This window comes from Triturus cristatus, chromosome 3_2, assembly GCF_964204655.1.
Source record: "Triturus cristatus chromosome 3_2, aTriCri1.1, whole genome shotgun sequence".
Taxonomy (NCBI): Eukaryota; Metazoa; Chordata; class Amphibia; order Caudata; family Salamandridae; genus Triturus; species Triturus cristatus.
Window position 1 is genome coordinate 824,517,184 of NC_140584.1, and position 24,057 is coordinate 824,541,240.

General features: G+C 46.0%; 1 protein-coding gene across 3 annotated transcripts in view; it reads right to left on the reverse strand.

Annotated features, from left to right (window-relative positions):
• The window catches only part of LOC146858231 (aldehyde oxidase-like), a 623,555-nt gene that overhangs the window by 4,291 nt on the left and 595,207 nt on the right, over positions 1-24,057 (reverse strand). For all 3 annotated transcript variants that reach the window (XM_085649038.1, XM_085649037.1, XM_085649036.1), the window contains 3 exons: positions 13,623-13,688; positions 12,927-13,115; positions 515-682 (listed from right to left, as the gene is read on the reverse strand). In XM_085649038.1, coding sequence (XP_085505164.1) covers positions 515-682; positions 12,927-13,115; positions 13,623-13,688 — 423 coding nt within the window. The remainder of the gene's footprint in view (positions 1-514; positions 683-12,926; positions 13,116-13,622; positions 13,689-24,057) is intronic.

Consider the following 24,057-nt stretch of genomic DNA (forward strand, 5'->3'; position numbering starts at 1 on the left):
CTCACAACTGATCTATCTACTGGGTCATGTTTCTGAGGAACACACAGCACCAGGTGGCAGCTGGGGGTTAATATAAACTTAAGAAAAGTACCTGGCCTCCCTTGAAGCTCTCCCCCTACCTCCTCTTTCACAGTATGGTTATTATTTGGGGTAATTATCCATTTCTGGGCATCATTTCACTTCCTTAACCATCAGCCTTATTGGGAGTGCCACGGACATGTGCTGGCCACTCTGACACCACCCTAAGTTGCCAAGGGTGGTGGTTGGGCTGTGGAGGAACTTTTCACTTGTCCATAGAAAGCCAGAGGCCAAGCTATTTCCAGTGGTGGTTCAACAAAGCAACAACAAGAAACTTCAAAAGCTTTACTTAGCTACGTTCAGAAGTGCCAGTCCATGCACAATAATATCGCAATATCTCGATTTACTTTACTATTTTAACCATTTCCCTCAGGAGAATAGAGACAATCATTGGGGTGTGTTAAATGCATGCACTATCACTGCATTGAGTACACACCATAGCTGTGAGGTGATCTCCGCAAGCCATTCGAACTCGCTCTGGTGTCAGGGGGCTGTTGAGTGTGAGAGCCGGGCTTAACCCCCTTTCTTTTCGTGCTGCCACCACTGCGTCTTTTAGAGCAAAGTAGACCGAAGAACCCAGGAACAAGGCCGGTTCACCAATGCCCTGGAGAGAAAGAGATACGGTTAAGAATCAGCTACCAGACAGCAGATCAAAAGCAGGTACAAACTGAATGCTGTGTAACTCACACAGTCTGTGCCCTAAAGTTGCTTCATTTATCAATTAGTGTTGGCAGTTAAATCGTGTCCAGGATAATCTACTCTCCTCTCGGCCAATCAACAGCAAGTGTCAATGGAAGCCAGTCAGTATGGAATGTACCGTAAAACCTTTTGAATCTGAGATTGCGCTTGTGGTCACTTAACACATTCTCGTTTATAGACATTTACCAGTCTCATAATTTACTTAATAAAATCCACCCTTCACCATTGCTGCCTTTGCCTTAATATTATTTTTGGTCTCTATGAGGTATAGAGCCCCTGTTTGTAATATTAAAATTTTTTGAGCAAAATTGCCCAAAATATCTATATATCTAAACATCTAAAGGAGTGGAAACTATGCAGTTCCAGGATAAATTTACGAAACTGTAAATTTCACCACAATGGTGGAATCTCCAACATTGTAAGTGAGCTAAAATGGTTTTCTGCCCACACACTGCACTGACTAGGCCCTTTAACAGAACAAAGCACTTATATGTAGAGAACCCCACCTACCTTTGGCCACGGATTTCTGGGTGCTCTAGTGATTTGAAGACCTACCCTTTTGACTGTTGTGTTCCCCTCTTCCGTTTAATGTGTGTCAAAGACAGCTTTGAGAAATAATCAAGAGCTTCCAACTAAAATATCGGGGGCCATATCACAGATGTGCCCCAGGATCGCAACAGGTGTTTGCACCCGCTTTGTGCGCTCTCGGGGCACTTTAGTATTACAGAAGCGGTCACAAACTCTTGTGCAGCCCCTTCTGTAACACAGATAGCACTGGTGCATATTTAGCGCCAGTGCTATTATTAGAGAGCGTTCCCTCATGTGCATAGGGGCGACGCCCCATGCAAAAGAGGGAATCTTTCTGCCTTTGTGTCTTAGCCGTATTACCGACATGGGCGCAGAGGCAGACATGCCTTTAGGAGGCGCACTGAAAGTGCACCACAAACAGGTGGCTCACTTTCAGTGCGCCTCCTAAAGGCAGCCCTCTGGAGGGATGAAAGGGAGTCCCACAGACCCTCCAGGCATCCCCTTGCAGGTGGGTGAAGTGACTCAATGCACGTGTCTGGAAGAGTCTCTCTAATTCCTCCTAAAAGAGCAGGCGGGTTGCTGCCAGCACAGAGAAACACGGACCAGCTTTTAAACAGCCGCTCCGTATTTCTCTTGAAAGTGCTGCCCTGGGGGCAGCTCGAGTTCGTGGCTGCCCAGAGGGCACTGCATTCAACATAGTATGGCACACTTTCCCTGTCTGCAGCCAGCGCACCTGCCTAAAGGTGCGCAGTGGTGTAAATAGGAAAAGTGTGCCCTATCTGTAATAGGGCCCCAAAAGGGCTCTTATACCACAGTTCTTAGTGCATACCAGGGCCCATATTATAGAAGTGTCCCAGGGGCACACCAGGCTTTAACGCTCGCTTTGTGTGGCCCCAGGTCACTTTGGTATTACAGAAGGCTTTGCAGACGCTTGTGCGGTCCCTGCTGTAATACAGATAGTGCTTGCTCACATGTTGAGATGGAACTATCTCAAGAGGGAGTTCCCTTACTTGCATGAGGGAGTGGCCCCATGCAAATGAGGGATTCTCTTTGCCTCCTTGCCCGCGCTGTATTATTGATGCTGGCACTGACAGTGAGCCACAAAAAGGTGGCACACTGTCAAGTGCTCTTCCTGATGGCAGCCCTCTTTAGGGGGTCCTATGGACCCCCCCAGACATCCCCTTTCAGTTGTGTGTAGTCACTGACTGCACCTGCCTCTAAGGGGATCTCTCTCCCCTCTTTAAAGTGCAGGCGTGTGCCACCTCCACAGTGAAACATGGAGCGGCTTTGAAGCAGCTGCTCCATATTTCACTTGAATGCGCTGCCCCCAGGGTAGCACGAGTTTGCAGCTGCCCTTAGGGGAGCGCATTCAACCTCATAGGGAGCACTTTTCCTGTTTGTGCATGGTGCACTTGTTTGAAGGTGTGCTGTGGCGCAAAAAGGGAAAGTGAGCCCCAGATGTAATAGTGCCCCAGGATCCTTATTATTCTGGGATGCCCCATCACTGACTCCTGTTCCTTTCCAGTCACTGAATTTCTGAAAGCAATCAAAAGGTGGTTGACACAAAATACACTCACACAGAAGACAAACAGCATCACTTGGGCATTGTGAGGCCTGGCCCCTTTGCTTTTCTTCTGCCAACTTTAGTTTCAACCACTCGTAATGTATGCGTCTGGTAGGACAACCTTCAAAACTCAAATAATCAGCAGATTAAAACTGATGAAACTACTAAAAAGAAATGTTTTAACATATTTTATTGGTTTTCATCTTCATGCAACATCAAACAGTTATGTTGAATGCAATAAATGTATCTTTATTTGCTTGCCAAAGAAATAACAGTTGCTAGAAAAACCGATATAATCCCACCCACAATGCCCACCCACCTCCCTCCATCGCGCCCCTTAATTACATAACACATGTCAGTTACAGTTGAGATAACATCATCTCAGTGTGATCAGTCCCAAAGAACCTTCAACTTGTATTTAAGAACCAGGGTGTCCTATCGGACCATCAATCCCAACAATCTCTACCCAACAACCATCTAACTAATAAATGATCTCTAGGGAGTCCCTCATGATGCACCCAGAGATTAAAGTTCTGGGTTTGTTACACAGTCCACCAGCACCTACCAGGCTCTGGCCATATCTAGTGACCCTTGGCCACATCTAGCCTCTCGGAGCTGCCCTGCACTTTCATAGCCCTCTCGTCATTCTAGTTCTCCATATCACCACCTGGGGTTCCCCTGGGGCTTTCCAATTCCTTGTAATTTCCCGCTTTGCAAGAATATAAGCTAGGTCCTTAAACCTACTCATGGCTTTGGTTTTAGCAGTATGTCGAAACCAGCTTAATAAGCAGTGCTCTGGATGGCAGGGGACCTCCCTCTCAATGACCTCAGTGAGCACACTAGTGACTACCTCCCAGTTGGCAGTGAGTATCGGACAATACCAGATCACGTGTATAAATTCTTCTCCTACCTCTCCGCATCTTGGACACTTCGCACTCATTGTATGAAAAGATCTATTTATACGCCCAGGGGTGAGATATGCCCTATGTACAACATAGACATTTATATGTTTAAAAAGGGGATTTCTTGAGATTTGGGTACTCTCTCCAATATACCCGACCAATCATCTTCGGGTATGAGGTTCCCCAAGTCTTCCTCCCATCTAACTCAGAGGGGCTGAAACATGACCTCCCTTATCATCTTATATAGAAAGGTAACGGCCTTAATGGTCCCCGATGAGGTAACCATATATTGACAGCTCTTGTGATGCAAAGGTTCTGACATGCCCACACCCCAGTGTTTATGTATTGCAGCTGTCACGGCTCCATGCAGCAGAAAGTGGCCCTGAGGCAGATCATGCCCCGTTCGGAACTCCTCAAATGGGAGGAGTATCTCATCTCCAAACAAGCCACTAAGTATGTACGCTCCTGCAGCCACCCACTCCGCCAGTCCTCTCCAGTTCCCTCATGTGGCAATACCTATAGCAGTTCCATGGGAATATTTGGTGAGTATAGGACTTTTGCACGTGTTTTCTGAAGGCGAGCCCAACATCGCTGCAGCACCTGAAATTCCATGGTATGCCCCTCATTAGGGTACCTGAGCCTTATTAGCACTCTGATCGATCGATGAAGTTCAGGGATAAAAAGACCCAACTCCTGCCCAGATGTCAGTCTACCTGCCAACCACTGCATCAGCCGTTGGAGTTGTGCCACCAGATATTAAGATTCAAAGTCGGGAACTGCAGGCCCTCCATCCCCTACCAGTCTCTGCAACGTGGCCAGGGCTACTCATCTGCGGCCCCATCCCCTGATAAAAGCAATGATAAGCGAATCACTTTCTAGAAACAGCGCCCGAGGAACCTACACTGGCAGTACCATGAACAAATATAATAGGCGGGGAGTGTAATTCTTTAGAAATAGTGCAACGCGGTCCGCAACTGAGGGGGGAAGCGTCTTCTAAAAGTCCATGCTTGTTCTGAGAGGCCAGATTCCCTTTGCAACATTCCCCTCAAGCAAGTCAAATGCATTGTGGAAGGTCTCTACCCCGAAATACTGCAAACATCGGGGGTTCCATTGCAGAACCATCAACCCCCCCCCCCCCGATCTGCCAACGTAGGAAACACGCATGAATTCTGCCAATTAACTCTCAGGCCAGAAATCAATCCAAATTGCTCAAGTAGTCCTCAAGTGCCTACAAGAGACTTATTTTGTAAAAAAAGATCAGAAGGTCGTCTGCATTTAGTGCAATGTGGTGGATTCATCCGCCTCTATGCCCTGATAAGCATTCCTGGTGTAGAAAAAAGTTCTGCAGAAATGTTCATAATAAGGAACATTTTCTGCACTTAATGAAAAATTTTATGCACTTTACATTTTTGCCATTTAAAAAATGGCTGTATTTTTCAGTTATAAATATGCTAGTGCATCTACCAGCCACTGGGAGCAAGATGCCTGCTGTGTGTAAATGCGACACTATGAAAAGGGAGAAAAATAAAATGAAGAGTTAACTTAATCATTAAATTAACTCTTCATTTTAATTTTCTCTCATATGAAAGCATTCAGAAATATCATTTTGTTCTCATGCTCCAATATTGAATTGAGAACTACTTTTATTTAAGAGTTAAATACCTCAGTGCTTCAGTTGTGAATGTCTGTAACCCACATGGGTCATAAATCTTACTGAGCACTGCTCCTTATAAGGCAGTGCTATCTGCAGCCTGATAATAATGTAAAATAAACATAGCCTTTCCTTAACTTTAAACGGAATATGTAACAATTATTTATTGCAGTTCTTAGTTAAAAATTAACTCAAGACTGGGAGCTACTGTGAAGGTTTCTGCAAGCTACTGGTAGATCGCAAACGACTGGTTGGAGACACCTGGCTTAGAATGCTAACATTATTTAACACTTGACAGCATATGAGCAATAAGACTTTCGACTTGTGCCCCCTTCTTTCACCCAACACAGACAGACAAACAGACCCATTGTCACTGTATACTCTGTGTCCATTCGTGACAGCCGGCAGCGCTAACATTCAAAACATTCTGATTGGCTGAGCCTATCTTACCATTCAAGGGGCTGATGTCATACAATGGGCAAGACCAAACCATCTTTCAATTTACAGCGATACAATCTTTGCCCTGACATTAATCATACTTAACAAGCTCAAATAAAGCCTGTGTTATAGATCACTGTGCTTCATTTAAAAGCTGGGTGAGAAATATTTAGGTATACAAATACATTTAGAAAAAAGGAGCAGTCGCCAGTGTCTAAGTGTATCCTACCCAGAAATGGATTTCCAAGTCATTCACAGTGGTAAATCGAAGGTATTCGAGGATGGATTTGAAAATAATATCTAGGGTCTCTGCCAACTATACCAAAAGTTACTACGCTGATTCGGAGCTTGCTACCCCTGAGGGTTGATTCTCTAACCTGGGACTCTCTAACCACCAAGGAACCTCCTCAGATGTACCGGTCCTGTTAATGTTCTCTGGAGTCTACCATAATGTTGCTCAAAAATATTTTCATATTGTTGGAGTATCCAAAAGAGGTAATAACAAAAGGCCCTTGAGAAATTTAAATTACGAAAGTGTAATGTGCGTCATTTCAGGAATTTTGTGTTACGTCACGAAATTACGTCTTTACACCACGCTGCTTTTTAGGTCTCGCCTGATCCAGCGCATGCGCTGGTCTGGCCGAGACATTTAGTGTACTGGTTTCAAAGTGCTGCCTGTGGCCTAAAGCTTGCGTGCACGTGAGCATGCACGCGCGCAGCCGCCATGTGTCTTACCTCCGTCGTGCTTTATCTCGTCCTCAATCACTTTCACTTTCGCAGGCCGCGCGGCCGTATCATTTTCAAGGCTGCACGGCCAATGCTTGTGAACATAGAATGTTGAGGAAGAGTGGGTTGTTTAACCCCTTCGTCGCGGCACGAATTCCGCCGCGGCGCTGGGGGGTTCGGGGTCACCGCGGCGCCGCCATGCTCGTGACGGAACCACGCCGTCATGAGTCACGGGCGAGCTGTGCTCATGACGGAGTGGTTCCGTCACGACTCCGCCCACTTGCATTGTTCGCCCGCACAGGCGGGGAATCAGTGCCGCGTGGGCGGAGCGGCCGCCAACGGCCGCAGCATGACGGAACCACTCCGTCATTAGCACAGCGCGCCCGTGGCTCATGACGGAGTGGTTCCGTCATGAGCAGGCAAGGGGTTAAAAACATGCTTGACTCGCTTTTCTGCAAGCGACTGACATTTAGGTCCCCGATAGTTTATTACAATAAATTTGGGTCAATTTACCTTTGTTTAACTAACAGAGACCCGTCTGTTGTTCTCATTATACTATGGGATTCGGAACAGCTTAGACCAACCCCGACGGCCTTGCTCCTTAACGAATTCTGCAAGGTTAATATAACTATCTGGTCTTTGCACATGAGGCCTGTGCTTTTCTCATTTTCTAGGTCTGGCCGCCTTCTTCCTTGAGTTACTCGTCTGTCCCCATGTTGTGTGACGTCACACATACATCTGACCATTGGTCACTCATACATACACACACGCACACTCCCAAGCCTCCCACCAGGCGCAGTTTTTTTATGCTCTCTTTGTAATGAAATGTTCCTCCTCGCTTAGTTTATTTCTCGACATTGCCCCAAACTCCAGACACTACCACTCTGCACACTAGACTGTCACCACAGCCTTCTTCCTTCGCCACCCGCACATCTAGTGGGTCAGCTGTGGACTGTACATTCCTGAGATAGCAGTTCTCCCAGCTTCCCTTACTGTGCCTGACCCAACCATGTGATCTTGTCCTTCAGCCCTCTGTGCATCCCTCCTGTATTCTGCCAGCGTTGCTAGTGTTCCTAGACCGTATAGCTGCCATAGTAATGCGCCATGTAAAGACCCTGCACATTAACATATCCTGCAATAATCTGGGGAGCCCCGGCCCGGTCTGGATAAGATATTATCACCGTGCACCAATAATCTCTTCAAAGACTGCTGATTTGCGGCGGCTCCACGCTCTGTGCCCCCGCGTGTCGATAATCTCCGACGCACGGGGACTTATGTAACCGTCTCCAGAACAGGAAGAGGTCACTGGGGGTGCCCAGCTGATGCACCACAGCCTCATCTGTCTTCTTCCTGTGCCCTGGGTGAGCAAGCTGATCTCGAGGATGCCAGGCCCACGTACGCCCATTGCCAAGGCCCTTCCCTGGATTCAAATGTAGGAAACGTGAACGTTTTCATTTTATTTGTCCTCAAGGTCAAGTTTGTTGTACGAAGTAGTGGCAACGTCATCACCTGGTCACTAATTCCGCCCCTTTATACCAGGCCTTGGATGTGTTGTGGGAATCTGCAAGTTGATTACTTTATTGTAAACATTATTCCCAGAGGGTGCTCAGTTGTGACTATAAAGTCCATAAGAATTCTTGTGCCCTGGGCTGCCTGTGCATCCTGCTCTGGATGTAATTGGTTTGCGGCTATGTTTACTCGTTCACACAATGTACTCTGCCCACTAAAAGAGAAGGTATTCGCTTCCAGCTGTTTAAAAATATCATTGTTACAAATTAGTGTCACCAGTGAGCAAGACCACCATTCTGCCACAGATCACACTGTGCCACTGGTGGAGCTGAAGTTCCAAATTATTAACATGTATTGAGCAATGTCAAGGCAGCCCTGTTGCATCGATGTTATGGTTGGCTCTTTTTTTTCTTTGACCTTATTCTATCTTTACACTGTATGTATTTTTTGGGGGCGGTAGGGGGTGTCCAATAAAATTGGTCTGTAATGCACCTCCTACTGTCTTGCCTCTTTTTTTTTTTTAAACTCTTTTTATTATAAAAACTTCGACAACAAGGCATAGATTCACATAGGTACAACATATGTAATGGCACACACAAGGGGTTATCAGAACACAATATGCTTTTGTCGTTGGAGTTACGGGGAAGGGGGGATATCTGGCTCATCCAGTCTGGGGGGACACAAATTTCACCTCGGTACAAGTTCCAAGGGGTCCATATCTTAGACCACTTCCGGGGGCATCCCCGTGCAATGTAAACAGATTTTTCCCGTTGCATGCACCAATCAAGGTCCTTTTTCCAGTCTGCGATTTTAGGTGCCTGTGGGGCCCCCCAGTGCTGTGCGATGTTTCTTTTAGCGATCATACAGGCAAGCGTGACCCATTGTATGGCATAGGCGTTGAGGTCCGTGGGCTCCCATATATTAAGGAGACACCTAGGAGCCTCAGGTCGGAGTTCAACCTCCAGGACCTCACTAAGAACCGCGTGTATCTTCTGCCAGTACCCCTGTATTATCCCACAGTGCCATATGATGTGGATAAAAATACCCGGTTGGGTGCATCCCCGTCTGCAGGACCCATCAGTTTGTGTCCCCATGTGTACCAGTTGCGGCCCAGTGAGATAAGTTCTGTGTAATATTTTAAGCTGCACTAGGCGGAGCCTTGCTGATATTGCGACTGTTTTAGGGGATGAGATCGCTGCCTGCCACCCCTCATCATCTAGTTCTATACCGACCCCCGTCCATTTTTCTCTCAGTAGGGTTAGAGGGTCTTGCATGTTGTTGATCAATTTTTTGTATGTCAGAGATATGGCCCGCTCGGGCAAGTATCCATCAAGAAGTCTATCCTCTAGGGGGGTGCTATCAGGTAATGGGACGTCCCTTGGCAGTGCGGACCGCATCGCGTGGCGGACCTGAAGGTATCGGAACAGTTCGGTGTCGGCGAGTGAGTATTGAGTCTGCAAAGCACTAAACGGTTTGATTCCCCCCGCCTCCCAAAGGTCACCAATTGTGGAGATACCGATCAAGTCCCACTTGTCAAACCCCTTGGAGTCTCCCAGGTATCCTAGTTTTTGTGAATCCCAAAGCGGGGTAGCACGCGTTAATCTGTTGGCCCAGCCCAGTGACTGTGTGGCAGTGTGCCATATATTGGTCGTATGTTTGGTAGGCCCTGTCAGGGGGAACTTACCAGGAGTGTAGTACAATGCTCGACCGTACACCCCGCAGGGCAGGAGCCAGCGGTCCATACGGAATCCCGGGGCATCGGGGGGGCCATAGGTGCCATGATTGATCGCAATTAAATGAGCTGCCCAATAACATCGTTTAATGTCAGGCACTCCAATTCCACCATCATACCAGCCAAGCGTGAGCTTCGATAGAGCTATGCGTGGCCTGCCCCCCCAAAGAAGAGCCCTCTGGAGGCTCTCTATCTCCCCAAAGTATGAGTTAGGAACGGGATCAGCGGCATTCTGCAATGCATAGAGGAAGCGTGGCAGCGACATCATTTTGAATAATGCCGCTCTGCCCAGCAAGGAGATAGGGAGCGTTTTCCAGTGCAGAATGTCGCTCTTAAGGCATTGCAGGGGCGGGGTTAAGTTGCGCGCATATCGTAGAGTCTGATCCCTAGAGAGAAAAATGCCTAGGTATTTGAATCCGTCTGAGGCTATTGATATTGGGCAGTTTCGGGATAATTGTGGGGTGTCACCACTGAGGACATATATGAATGACTTCTGCCAGTTAACTCGGAAGCCCGAGTATCTCCCAAAGATGTTCAGGATATCTAGTAGGACAGTGAGGGAGCTCTTAGGGGAGGCGAGGTAGAGAAGAACGTCATCCGCGTACAGCGATATCCTGTCTTCCCATCCCAGTGCACATCGCAGTCCACGAATGGACCGATCGCTGCGGATCCAGGCGGCGAAGGGTTCGGGGGCCAGTGCGAACAGGAGGGGAGAAAGGGGGCAGCCCTGGCGGGTGCCCCGCCCAAGTTCGAAGGGGGCAGACTTTCTGTTATTTACTACTTCCTGCGCCATGGGCCTGGCGTAGAGGAGTTTCACCCAGCTGATAAAAACCGGACCAAGGCCGAACTTTGTTAGCACTGCAAATAGATAGGGCCATTCAAGGGTGTCGAAAGCCATAGTAGCATCTAAGGAAGCTATGATTGCGTCCTCTTGTATTGTGTGGGCCCTACCCAGCACCCCATGTACTCTGCACAAATTCAGGGCAGTGTTCCGCCTGGGCATAAAGCCCGACTGGTCAGGATGGACCAGGTCCCCTACAACCTTAATCAGTCTGTTAGCTAAAACCTTGGCAAGTATTTTGGGCTCTGCGTTTAGTAATGAAATAGGCCGATAGGAGGAGCAATCCACTTTGGGCTTCCCCTCCTTGTGTATGGTAACGATCGTGGCCAAGCGTTGGTCCAGAGGCAGTATCCCCCTGTCCAGGCTGGAGATGTACATGGACCTGAGATAGTGACCTAATTTATCAGGCCGAAGCTTGTACAGCTCGATAGGGATACCGTTGGGGCCAAGAGCCTTACCCGGGCGGAGCGCTCGTATCGCTATTGCGAGTTCCTCGGTGGAGAGGGAGCTGTCTAAGAATTGGCGGTCCGCCTCTGAAAGGGTGGGAAGGGAAATGTCCCTGAGAAGATCAAGGGAGTCGTCAACCGTGTGGGGGGCACCCGACGTGTAAATTGTAGAGTAGTGGGTTGCAAATTGAGTAGCTATCTCCTGAGGGTCTGTAACAGGGTGTCCGTCAGCCCCCAGGAGTTCAGGGACTAGGCGGCTAGCACGTTCTCTCCTATCGAGCCAGGCAATCAGTTTTCCCGCCTTGGCTCCCCAATCATATATACGGCCCATTTTTTCTTGCCCCAGCGTTTTGGCTCGGTCAGTAACCTAGGCCCGATATTCGTCTTGACAGAGCTTGAGTTCATGCATCGCGTCAGGTGTAGGGTTTGTGTTAACTGTATGTTCCAGCTGGTGCACTCGATGTTCAGCGTCAGAGATGTCCTGTAGTCTATCCTTTTTTTCCCCCGCTATGAGGGACATGGCTTGACCTCGGATGACAGTTTTAAACGCCTCCCAAAGTGTTTGCGGGGAATTGACCGAGTTTTCGTTTTCTGTAAAGTAGTTGTCGATAGCTTTGATCAGTTCCCCACGTATCTTAGGGTTCTTAAAATGCCAGGGATTTATGGGGGCGATGCGTCCTACTTGCGTGTGGTCCAGTACGAAATGGGCCCATAGAGGAGAGTGGTCAGATATACCCCTTGGGAGATGCCTAATTTCGTGAATAAGAGCTACTTGGGAGGCAGGGGCAAGCATGTAGTCTAAGCGGGAGAGACTGTCATGCGCATTAGAGTAGAAAGTGTGCTGGATTTTGTCTGTCTTGCCTCTTTTGAGTACCATAGTGTATGGCAAAATTGGGTTAAATGTATGGCTAGCTTCAGCAACAAGGAAAATGCACTTTCTGTTCATTGCTAATAATTTGTTTTTAGAAATGTTTTCACGCTGTTCCATCTTAGGAAACGTCTCCTATGCACCAAGGATATTGTGCTGCATAACTAAGTATTTATAAGGTCCCAAAAGCCAGATCTATTGGCTATGCCAATGCTTGTTAATTATGCTGCTTGTTGCGTCTTAGGCCGCTAGAACCACATCATAACAAAAGACTATACGGACACGTTATTGATGTACTGGAACTGGCCACAAGCAGGTGCACCCGGGCCCTTATATTAACAGGCTCACGTCATTCGTGACGCCTGTGATGGATGGGTGTGGGGTGCATGTGTGTCAACTCCCCCAAGGGAGTGGTTAACAAACTCAGTGTCTGCTGAGACACTAGAACGTGTCCAGCAGGACACAACACTGCTGTTCCTGGCAAAAGTAAAGTACGAGGCGCAAGAACAGTGCAAACAACAAGAACGTGACCGGCTGTTGTTCCTGACAAATGTGTTTTAGGTGGGTGGTTTTTTAAATAACAATCAAATATTGATGCGAGGACGCATTCAGGGAAAATAAGAATGCTAAAAATGACGGGTTTGCAATTTGTGTATTTTTTTCAAAATATTGCATAATTACGCAAAAGCAAATGAAATGCATTCTCTGCATTTCAAAAGAAAGTTACTTTAGCAATTCATCAGTCTTGTCTCTGAAACCAAGCACATTTTTATCACCATTCATCCTCCTATAAAATATTACAGAAAGCAGGATATGTGAACCATGTGTAAACCAGAAGGATGGCATTTCTTAATCGGGGTTACAGAAGGAACGGTATGTATAGCAGATTTGTGAAACCCTTGTAACTAACGTGTCTTTCATAGGAAAGTGAACCATGTACTTACTTTGGAGGAGTAGAGGGCACATGGATTCGGCGACGAGGTCAGCAGGAATACCTTAAACTGCTCAGGAATATCACATACGGATGGGATTTTGTACTGTCCAGGCCCACGGGTGTACAGGACTCCCCCGGGAGAGAATCTTAGCTCTTCCATTGTAAAAAGTCCAAGGCCTTGAACAAAAGCCCCTTCGATCTGCGAAAGAGAAAAATGTGCACTATTGTAACATAAGGCACAATGCAATATTAAAATAAAATCTCACTTTTAAAATAGTAACCTTTCAGTTTGTTCAAAAGTAAGGATACATCCATATGCAAATGTGGCACTTGGTCAAGAAATGCAGGCATCATACATGGAACGGCTTGGCCATGCAGGCACGGGGACTTAATACAAGGCAGATTAACTCAATTAGTGTTCTTGACAGGATAGCTGAAGAGTGCCTGGCTTTAGCCACACCAGAGCCTCGTCCCTATATACTGTATGCACAGATTGGCAACGTCACAATTAGTAACCATGCAAGATCCTTCAATGCCGACAATACAAAAGAGCATCACCCAAGGTCTAGAAAGACATGCCTATTAGTAATTTAAATAAACTCAGAAATGACAAGATAAATCAAATTTCCAACGACCCCAAGAGCAGGAAATATAATTTAAGGTTCCTCCATGTAACAACATACAGAATCTAATGGAACGTACTCACCTGCCCTATATCAACGCCAGGATTTATGCTGCAACCGATGTCAATCACAATGTCCGTTCTGAGGTTCTAGGAGTAGAACAGAAGATGGAAAAGGTGCATTCATTTAGTCTTTGCAAAATATAAAACCCTTACTGGGAACTGGAGACCTTAGCAGGAAAGTCCAAAGTCATTGAATGGGAGGCCAATCCATGCCAGATTTTGAGGATACTCTCATAAGATAAACTTAAATTCACTAAATCTATATAAGTTATTTACATTGTCAGTGGGTTTAATTAAAATCTGGCATCGACTGAACACCACAGAACCACATTGGGCAATCCTGACTGATGAGAATGATCTGCCACAAAAGGAATTTCTATCAATTGAATCCAATTTAGGATTTAAAAGAATGTGCTATCTATGGAGTCCAATTTAGTCTTCAAGTATGTTATAACAATGGAGGAACTGCAGATTGGATTGTGCATTTGTAGTTATACTTAATCTAACTTTATTCCAGGTAAAAGTGTGACAACAATTAGCATAGAATAATAGCTTCAGAAGACCTGGAAGAGATATTACATGACATGAACCTGCACTGGATTAAAGCTCACAGGCTTTTCCTTGTACTCGAACATAGGATCACTCAGCCTTTTGTTGTCGGAAGAATGATTAAATGAGCTAATTACCCACGTATGTGAGGTGTTAATAATGAAGCTAAGACTAAGTTTATCTTATGTTAAAGTGGGGTGTTTTAGCACAGATATAGTCCTCCTGTCTATCTGAACCCTTCTTATGATTTGGAGTGAAACACTGACCCCACCTAGCATGAAACTGGCTGAAACTCGATGATAAATCTTACGTCCTCATCACCAATTCCACCCTCCGGACTGGCCATTCCCCCTCTCTCCATCTACAACTGATTGATGCCTACACCCTCCATCTCAGTCAAAGACCTGAGGATCCACTGTGATGCTGACCTCACTCTAGCACCCCAAATGCACTTGTTTGGTAGCCCATGCTTCCATCACCCCTGCACTGTCAAACGTTTTCTCGCTTAGCTGATGTTCCCATGCAAAGCGACTCTCTTAATTGCTATTACTTTATACAGATTCAGCTCATGCTGAATAATTTATCACAACCTTCCAAAATTTCTCTTCCAAAAATGAGCAAGAGTTCAAAATGCTGCATCCTGCTGGGTCACGTGGATCAACTACATCTTACCAGCCCTGTTTGATCTCTTCTGATTGGCAACAGCGAGAGGTTTCTAACCAAATAACTGTGCATCATTCACTAACCCACAACAAACAAGAGCCACAAACAAGAGACACCTTTCATTGTTGCCAAACTCCCACACTACAGACCCATGTCAGAGCACCTACTCTCTGGTTTACACTGCCCGAGGCCACGTTCCACCCAATAGCCTTCACTGTAGCCTTTAAAAACTTGAATAAACTTTGCCTGCTAAGGTGAGCAAAGTAGGGAAAGTTTACCATCCGCAAATGCAGGACATTCAGCATCAAGAAACCGATGCACATTGAGTTTGGACATCTGCACCACCCCAATGCCTCTCACCTTCCCTTGCTTCTCTCGCAATAATGGAAGTGTTTTCCAGTAAAAAAAAGGCTGCTATAGCTTCCCTCCTTGACAGGCCTTTTGTAAAGCTACGTGTTTCTTCCACCACTCTTCAATGCGCATGGTGCCAACACACTTTCAGCAGGTTCCTGTCACTTCACCATTCACAGAATGATTAAAACGCAGGTTGTTTGCCATGTTTCCAGCTATGGCTACTGACTTGATAGCAAGGATTCCTGTAAGGCAGCCATTTTGTCAGCCAGTGATGAAAATAGGATGGTCTTGTGCATGGAGACTGAATTACGTAATTATTAGGTAGATATATTTTGTGCTCATCTTGGCACCACAGTCTCTAATAGTGAGCCTATGGTCTTCCACCTACTTAAAGTGGTTAATCTTCACCAGTCTGAAAAGCGGAGATCTCTACATTATTAGTTCAAAGTCTACCAGACAGTGCAGATGTCTGTTTACAAAGACTTTTTGGGGGCATTAGGAAAGCTGCCCTAGGAATGCATTCCACCTATTGCTTACTATTGTCTTTGTGGTTTGTAATTCACATTTGCTTGCTTTCTATTTGCTGGCTTTATTTGTTTTTGGCTGTCCAGTATGCCTGGTGTCCCTATTGAAGAGCATAGCATGTTTACTGTATTCTACCATGAGTACTCACTTTCAGTAAACAGGCCTTTACATTTTGTTCTTATCTTGATACATTTGCTGTGCATTCAAAGACAGAGGTCAAATGTCGGATTCGATTTTCCGAGGGAGTTTGGTGTTTACTTTTCTTTCTGTTTCTTCAAAGTGAGAGGATTTATGGGACAATCATGATGGGGATTGGGGTGTTCTGAGGAAAGGCTGTACAATGTTATTTATTCCTAGCACACAACAAAATTTAAATGTCTGTAAATAAACTGTGCAAATATTTCAGAATATATCAGAATTAGGAAAGCACAAATGAAGCACAGTTTTTTGCAGTTCTGAAGTGCGCTTGACACAAATATTTTAATACCATCCAAACAAATCAATACACTAGGTGATGCCATTTCCACACATTATTAGTGCACTGTATAGTTTTAGCAGTAAAACTGTATGTCTATGCAAATGTAATAGTCATTACAATTGAAAATGTGTTGTCTGTAGGTAGTGCGCTACCACACCCTCTACTCTTCTCGGCTATGCCACTGAGCTCTATGCCTATCAACACCACTCTACGCCACTCCACGACTTTCTACACCACTCCACGACACCTTACTCCACTCCACTCTATGCCACTCTACTCCACTCTACTCCACTCTACTTCGTGCCACTCTACAACACTACTCCACTCTACGACACTCGGGCCACTCCATTCTATGCAACTTCACTCTAGGCCACTCTACCCCACTCCATGATACTCCACTCTACTCTATGACACTCTACTTCATTTCACTGTACTCCATTCTATGCCACTCTACTCTAAGACACTCTATTCCACTATACACCATGCGACACCACTTCACTCTAGGCCACTCTACTCCACTCTATGCCACTCCATCCTATGCCACTCCACTCTACGACACTCCACTCTACAATAATCTATGCCACTTTACTCTATGTCACTCTACTTCACTCAATGGCACTCTACTCTACTCTATAATACTTTACTCCACTATACACCACTCAATGCCCCTCCACATTACACCACTCCACTCTATGACACTCCACTTCACGCTACTCCACTCTACGGCACTCTACGTCCCTCTACTCCAATCTACGAAACTCTGTCCTACTCCACTCTATCACATAACACTCTACGCCCCTCCACTCTATGCCCCTCATATCTACTCCACTCTATTCCACTCTATGCCACTTTAAGCCACTCCACACCACTTTATTCTATGACATTCCTCTCTATGCCACTCCTCTCCATGACCCTTTACTCCATGCCACTCTATTCCACTCTGTCACTCCACAACAATCTTCAACCATGTCAACATCACTCTACATCACTCCACTCTACAACACTCCCCTCTACGACACTCTGTGCCACTCTGTGTCACTCAATGACACTCTACGAGTCTCCACTCTGCGACCACATCAACATCACTCTACATCACTCCACTCTACACTACTCAACTCTTCGACACTCCAATCTATGATACTCCACTCCACAACACGTCATGCCACTCTACTCCATTCCACTCTACGCCACTACACGACACTCTACTCCACTCCACTCTACACCAGTGTACTCCACTCAATGCCACTCCACTCCATGCCACTCTCCTCTGGGTCACTAGCTTTTAGCCACGCTGGTTTACAACATGGCTAAAAAACATTGGCAAAGCCAATAGCTCCTGCTTAGGAGAGACCTATTGGGTCTACCAATGCTTGTTATTTTTTTCTTCAGTTTTAATTATTTTTGTAGGCCTTCCTTTCCCTTTTTTCTTTAATGGCACGTTTTCAGGTCTTGTCTACACAGTGCATGTGCTGTGCTGCACTGCAACACATATTGTTTACAGTTCAGTGGGCTTAAACCCACCCACAGTATACCATTAGTTGTTTTCATTGTCACACTTATTTGCAATCTTTTGATTGCTTAGCTCACATAGGCTTCTTTCCTTTCTTGTGATTGCTACTTTCTGGAGCATGGACTGGGAATATGTGTTCTTTCTCTTCTTTGTTCTTCTTTATATTTTTGCAATGCACTAGTTCTTTTTTATTTTATAAACGTTATGGTATTATTCCTGGACGTGCAATGGTCTTTCCTGCTTTTAACACAGGAATACGGCTTCCTATTTATGTTTCTTTCACCCTACTTGCTGTCTCTATTGATGCTTTAGTTACTTGCACCCACAAATGTACTACTCTACACCACTCTAATCTACGCCATTTCCACTCCATATCATTCCACTCTACACCACTCTATGCCACTCCTCTCTATGGCACTCTACGCCACTCAACTCTGCACCACTCTACTCAATGCAATTCTACTACACCCGAATCTATGCCACTTAACTGTACTTCAGTCCATTCCACTCTGTCACACTCTATGTCATTCCTTGCCACTCCACTGTACACTAGTCTTCTGTACGCCCGCCACTCTATGCCACGTCACTCTACTCCACACCACTTAACTCCATGTCACTCCACTATACTCCATGCAACTCCACTCCATTCCACTCCACTCTATGCCACTCAACCTCATGCCTTTCTATTCTGTACCACACTACTAACTTTTAGTGATGCTGAAGAGCAGCCAGGCTTCTGTACAACCTGGCTAAAAGACATTGGCAAAGCCAATAGCTCTCACTTTGCCAATGCTCGTTTCCATTGGCTCCCAGATACTCTTCCTCCTGAAGCAGTTTTTGGAGGTTATGGAACACATTTATTTTCGTTGTAGTTTTTCCTTTCTCCTTCATTTTCCGGTTATTTTTCAATTCACTGTTTTAATACAAAGCTTATTCTACTGTATTTGATGTTCTTTAAAGTATCACGATCATGCCTTCGGATGGGGTGAGGTTAATAGGAGATGCAAGAGCCAACCCAGTGAGAATCACATATCAGTTACATTTCTTCCATGGTTCACAAGAAACTTGGGAGTATGGCAACATGTCCTCATGCAGTCACAAGTCATTGCATTTCTTTTTTTTTTTTTTAGCTTTATTTCGACATAAAATGTCATAAAAGCACAAAAGTACATAAAACACAACTTCATAAAAATACATTTTAAAAACATGTTATATAAAAAGAGAATCTGATTGGTTTTTATACAATAAATATTTAAAAATGTATTAAACTTTAGCAGCTTTGAGGATGAATAAAATAATCAGCTAGAGCTAGTTAGCCTCTGCTTAATCAGCCATGCCCAGCCTAAAAATGTGGCCACCCCACAAACTATAGTAGTGTTTGTGTCCGTTTTGAGGATTCTCAGAGCGGCAAGGTGATCCCTTGTTCCCAACTGCAAACAGACGGGCCTAAGCCATTTCATTCTTGGTTGCGCATATGCTGGGCAAGCGAAAAAAAGGTGGGAGACATTTTCAATAACACCCAAGCAAGTTGGGCAATCCAGGAGAGTCTTGTGCGGCGGGTTCCACTTACTAGTACGGTCACGGAGGGGAAGGGTCCCAAACCTGAACTGAATAAAAAGCGATCTATCCTTGGGCTTCGTGATGAAGTCCAGATAGGGTTCTAAGAAGGGCATAGGTTTGTGCTGATGGAATGCCTCTGTCAAAGTGCCAAGATTGAGGTCTCTTGACTCCAGTGCATCAACCCATGCCCAAAAGGCTCTTTTTGTTTCCTCCTTAGATAATGGTGCCCCCAGATCCCGGTCAGATGCGAGGCCTGTTGCGACCAGTAGCTTCTTGATGTTCATAAGCCACTCAATTTTGTGAGCTCCTCGCAAATTCATAACCTCCCTTAGGCCGTCGGCATAGTTAGAAAGCTCAGGGGTACGCCAAAGCCGCGCCCAGTATAACAAAGGACGGAGAGTAACTAAATCTCTGATGGAGCGCCTACCAAAATCGCTCAGTAATGGTTTCGTCGGTGTACCCCTTGGGAGCGATGCAAGGTCTCTAAAGAATCTATTTTCACTGGAAACAAGGGCATCTTTACAGCAGAAGCCCCATAGTTCCGCGCCGTAAAGAGCACTGCCTACCGCCTTTGCAGCGTATATGTCCAAGGCTGGAGCAATGGGTTTAGTAGTGGAGGCACGGAATTCTTTTCCCAGGGCTCCAACTACCCGTCTATGGTTTAACACCATTTTATCGACATGGGGCTGCCACTTGAGTCTGTCAGAGATTCTAATCCCCAGATAATCGAACTCCTTGACACGCTCAAGTGGTTTCCCGTCCAAAGTCAGGGTAGATCTGAAAGATCTGGTTGGATTAAAATAGAGGAGTTTGGTTTTGGAGGTATTGATAACAAGGCCTCTCAGCTCACAAAACAGAGAGAAGCGATCTAAAAGCTTCTGCAATCCTGCTGGTGTTTTTGATATTAGGAGCGTGTCATCCGCGAAAAGGAGGGCAGGGACTTTGTCACCTGCCAATGTCGGAACGTCAGCTTCAACTTCAAGCAGATAAGAGACTACGCCGTTCACAAACAATGTGAAGAGCGTAGGTGCCAACACGCAACCTTGGCGAACCTCTCTATTCACCATGATTTTGTCAGTTTTTTGTTCCTGGGACCCCCATCTGATGCGAGCAAAATTATCTTCGTGCATCCGAATAAGAAGGTTTAGAATATATGGTGGGATGCCCATCTCCTTCAAGATCAGCCACAGGCGATCACGGGGAACCAGATCAAAGGTGGTCTTAAGATCGATAAACGCCAGGTGAAGGGCGCCCTTACCAATAGTGACCACCTTCCAATAAAGAAGCACTAGTCTAAAGGCCTGGTCAATTGTACTAGTGCAGGCCCTAAAGCCTGCCTGGAACTTTGTCATGATGCCGTTTTCATCCACCCAGGAGTGGATCCTCTCCAGGAGGACCCTACCGACCAATTTCTGTCCAGAATCTATGAGACTAATTGGGCGGTAGTTCGCTGGGTCCCCTCTAGAGCCCTTCTTAAAAATGGGAATTACTTCAGCTCCCTTCCATGATTCGGGTACTGGTGAGCCTTCCAACAGAGCATTAATAAAAATCGCAAAATACGCAGCCCATCCATCAGTGTTGGCTTTGTACAGGTCACCCGGGATACCATCTGGGCCCGGGGCCTTTGCAGATACAATTTTATTAATGGCGATCTCAACCTCTTTCTTCTCAATCCTAGAGAATAAAAAGTGATCTGGACGTGTGGCTATGGACCCCATTCGGGTGCAAGGGTCGTCCATATGCTCCGTTCCTACATATAGATTCCTAAAATGGTCAAACCATTCCCTATCCGTAATATGGTTGGGAATTTGGTCCTGGTCATGATTAGTGGATCTTCTCACTATGGACCAAAAGAGCTCGCCGTTTTTTGAATGGCTCGCAGATTTTAAGCAATCCCAGCGCTGCTCTTCCCAGTCCCTCTTGGCAGAAACAAGGGCCTGTCTATAATGCAGCCTTGCTTGTCTGACCTCTCCTGGGTTGTTAGATTTAATAGCGAGGACCAGGCTGTTTTTTTTAAATCTGCAACCCTTGTTGAACCACTTTTTTTCAGGCTTGACACTTGGTTTACATTTCTTCCTGTGATCAAGAAACAGAGTGGCAATTGAGTCCATGGTTTCCTCAAAAACTTTAGTATGGCCAGCCGTGTCCCTAGATGCTATGGAGAGCCTGGCGGTCTGATCTGCAAGGATTTTCTCCAAAGTAACCAGTTTAGTATTACACAGAATACATTTATGCCATTTGAGGAACCTGTTACAATTAGAGGGCAAGAGTGCCTTAGTTGTCATTTGCATTCCGGATGAGTGGGTTTGCTCTTGCCTATGCCACATCTCCCGCATACTGAGGGACAAAGGGTTATGGTCACTGTTGATTGATGGTATTACAGTCATGTCAACAACACGTTTCCATCCCCTCCTGTCGACCAATATGTAATCAATTCTGCTTTGGCAAGGTACCCTATTAAAAGTATTTGCACCCACTGGGTCAGAAACTGTACGTCCATTAGCAGCTCTTAGCCCGAATTCTAGTGCTAGAGCATTTATTTGGATTACGACCGGGGACCATCTTTTTACAGGGTTAAGAGATAGTGAGGGAATGCCCCATCTAGTGTCCTCATCATGTGTTCCCAAGATATCGTCTATAGCAAGCGGTTCAAATGAACAGTTAAGATCGCCAGCGACGAGTAGAAGAGAATCAGGGGGACATATGGAGAGCATGCCTGAAAGGGCTGTGATAGTAGAGGATTTGGCGCCCCCTTGGGTTCCTCGGGCATAAACATTAAAAAGTTCCCATGTGTGGACGCTCTTGGTACCTTTAATGGTAAGTCTCATTATGTCTGGCGTAGAGCAGCTATTAAGGGTAATCCTGAGATTAAGTTCTGCCCTAACCCATACCATGAGACCTCCAGAGGGGCGACCACGGCCAATTGAGGTAGCTGGTACAGAGAAACAACAATACCCCGGCTTGTACAGTGGCTCAAAGCTCCAGGTTTCCTGGAACATACATAAGTCATATTCCTCGATGAAATCACTCCAGTCTGGGAGAGTGAGCTTGCTGCGTAGACCTGCCACGTTCCAAGAAACAAGCTTGAAGTGACTAGAGAGATTTTCCCGGGAAATTAAAGCACTTGGAGGGTGGTCTTGATGATAATCAGTGCTAATAATGGGCCTCTGGGATGAGATTGTCAAAGTGGGTGGTTCTAAACCCGGGTGTTCTGATGGTGTAGCAAATTCAGGTGTGCAGCGACCCAAGGGGGACGGGGAGCTACCTAATGTACCTACATTACCCTGCAGTCAGTCAACAGCCTCTAGGCACCTGTATCGATTTTCCGTAGGGGTGAAGTCTGGTAGCGGTGAGGGTATGGGCCAGCCCCCTTGCGAAAAACCCCTCCTGTTCCGGTGAACAAGCGTCCACACATCCGTGAAGTGGCCAGGGGGGTAAAAATAGGTCAGGGGGAGAGCTCTGATGGATACTCCTGAACTGGGATATCTCCAGTTACAGATGTATTCAACAGTTTTGGGGTCATTAAAATTTATTAAGATACAGTCCCCCCTTATGTTCTTTGCTAAATGGCCTACCCATGGGACCCTTCTTACCATGAGAATTTTACTGCTTTTGTGCATTGGCAGGGGTCTATTTTTATTAAGCCAATGTACCACCCTGTTCCTCAAGGCTGTGGGGGACTCGACTTCGTTATTGCCCAGTTCAGGGACCCCTGTTAAAATTACTACAAATGGGGAAGATTCTGGTGGCAAGTTAGGAATATTTGCCCCACTTGAGGTCCTAGATGTAGATATCCTAACATCCTCTTTTGGTTGGAGTGTGCTATGCTGTGTGGGTTTCCTGTGATCGGGAACTCGTATAGGCTCATAAGTTACTGCTGATGCCTGGTGTTCAGTGGGGACTGCTGGTTGAACCTGAGGGACCATCGGGTGATTTTCTACTCTTACATTAACCGGTGTTTTCGGAGCCCCAGATTGAGGAATATTCTTCGAAGTGTCAGTCAATACCTCAAGACCAAGTTCAATCCTAAGTAAGTGTTTTTCAATCTTGTGTATTCTGTCTTCTATAGGACGAAGGAGAAGCCTAATTGCGTCATATATATCATGTGTATACAATAGGTCTGAAGCCCTTCCCTCAACCACTTCGCTTGTCCCCCCAGTAACATCCTGACACACTATTCTGGGTGATAATGAGTGGGGTGGGGGAGCAACTTTATCTGTCAATAGTGCCAATAAAGGCTGCTCAGGGGCAGCAAGAGGTTTTTTCGTTTTTCCTGTGTGGCTTACTGGGTTTTGCTTTCTTTTACTGGACTTGCCCTTCCCACCATTAATGGGGGAGCACCCTCGTTTATTTTTTGAGATTGCCCCAGGGTTTCTCTCGCGTAGCTGCCTAGTGCCAGACTCTGGGGCTATACTAGAAGGATTCGGCAACAAGCGAGGAGAAATTAGCAAAGAGTCATAGGCCATGGACTGGTCTTCCAAGGGGGCAGCAGCAACTGTTCCACTGAGTGGCAAGTCCTGGCCCATAAGATCCACATCAGAGCCCGTGGTTGCAGCAAAATTAAAAGTTTGCTGAATGGGGGAACGCACGTTGGCAAGAAGACCCAAGGAGGACCTCCTGGCTGCCGCAAGATCCTGCGAAACACGGCGTTCCAGGAGCATGAATTCTTGGTCAATAACAGAGTTGACCTTTGTGACAAATTGGTCCATGGTTCCAGTGAGGTGTGCATTGGCCGCTCTGCCTTTTGTATCTTTTAGAGGCATGATAGAGGCCAGGGGATAGGTTAAAGAAGGACCAAACACAGCAAAAATGATAAA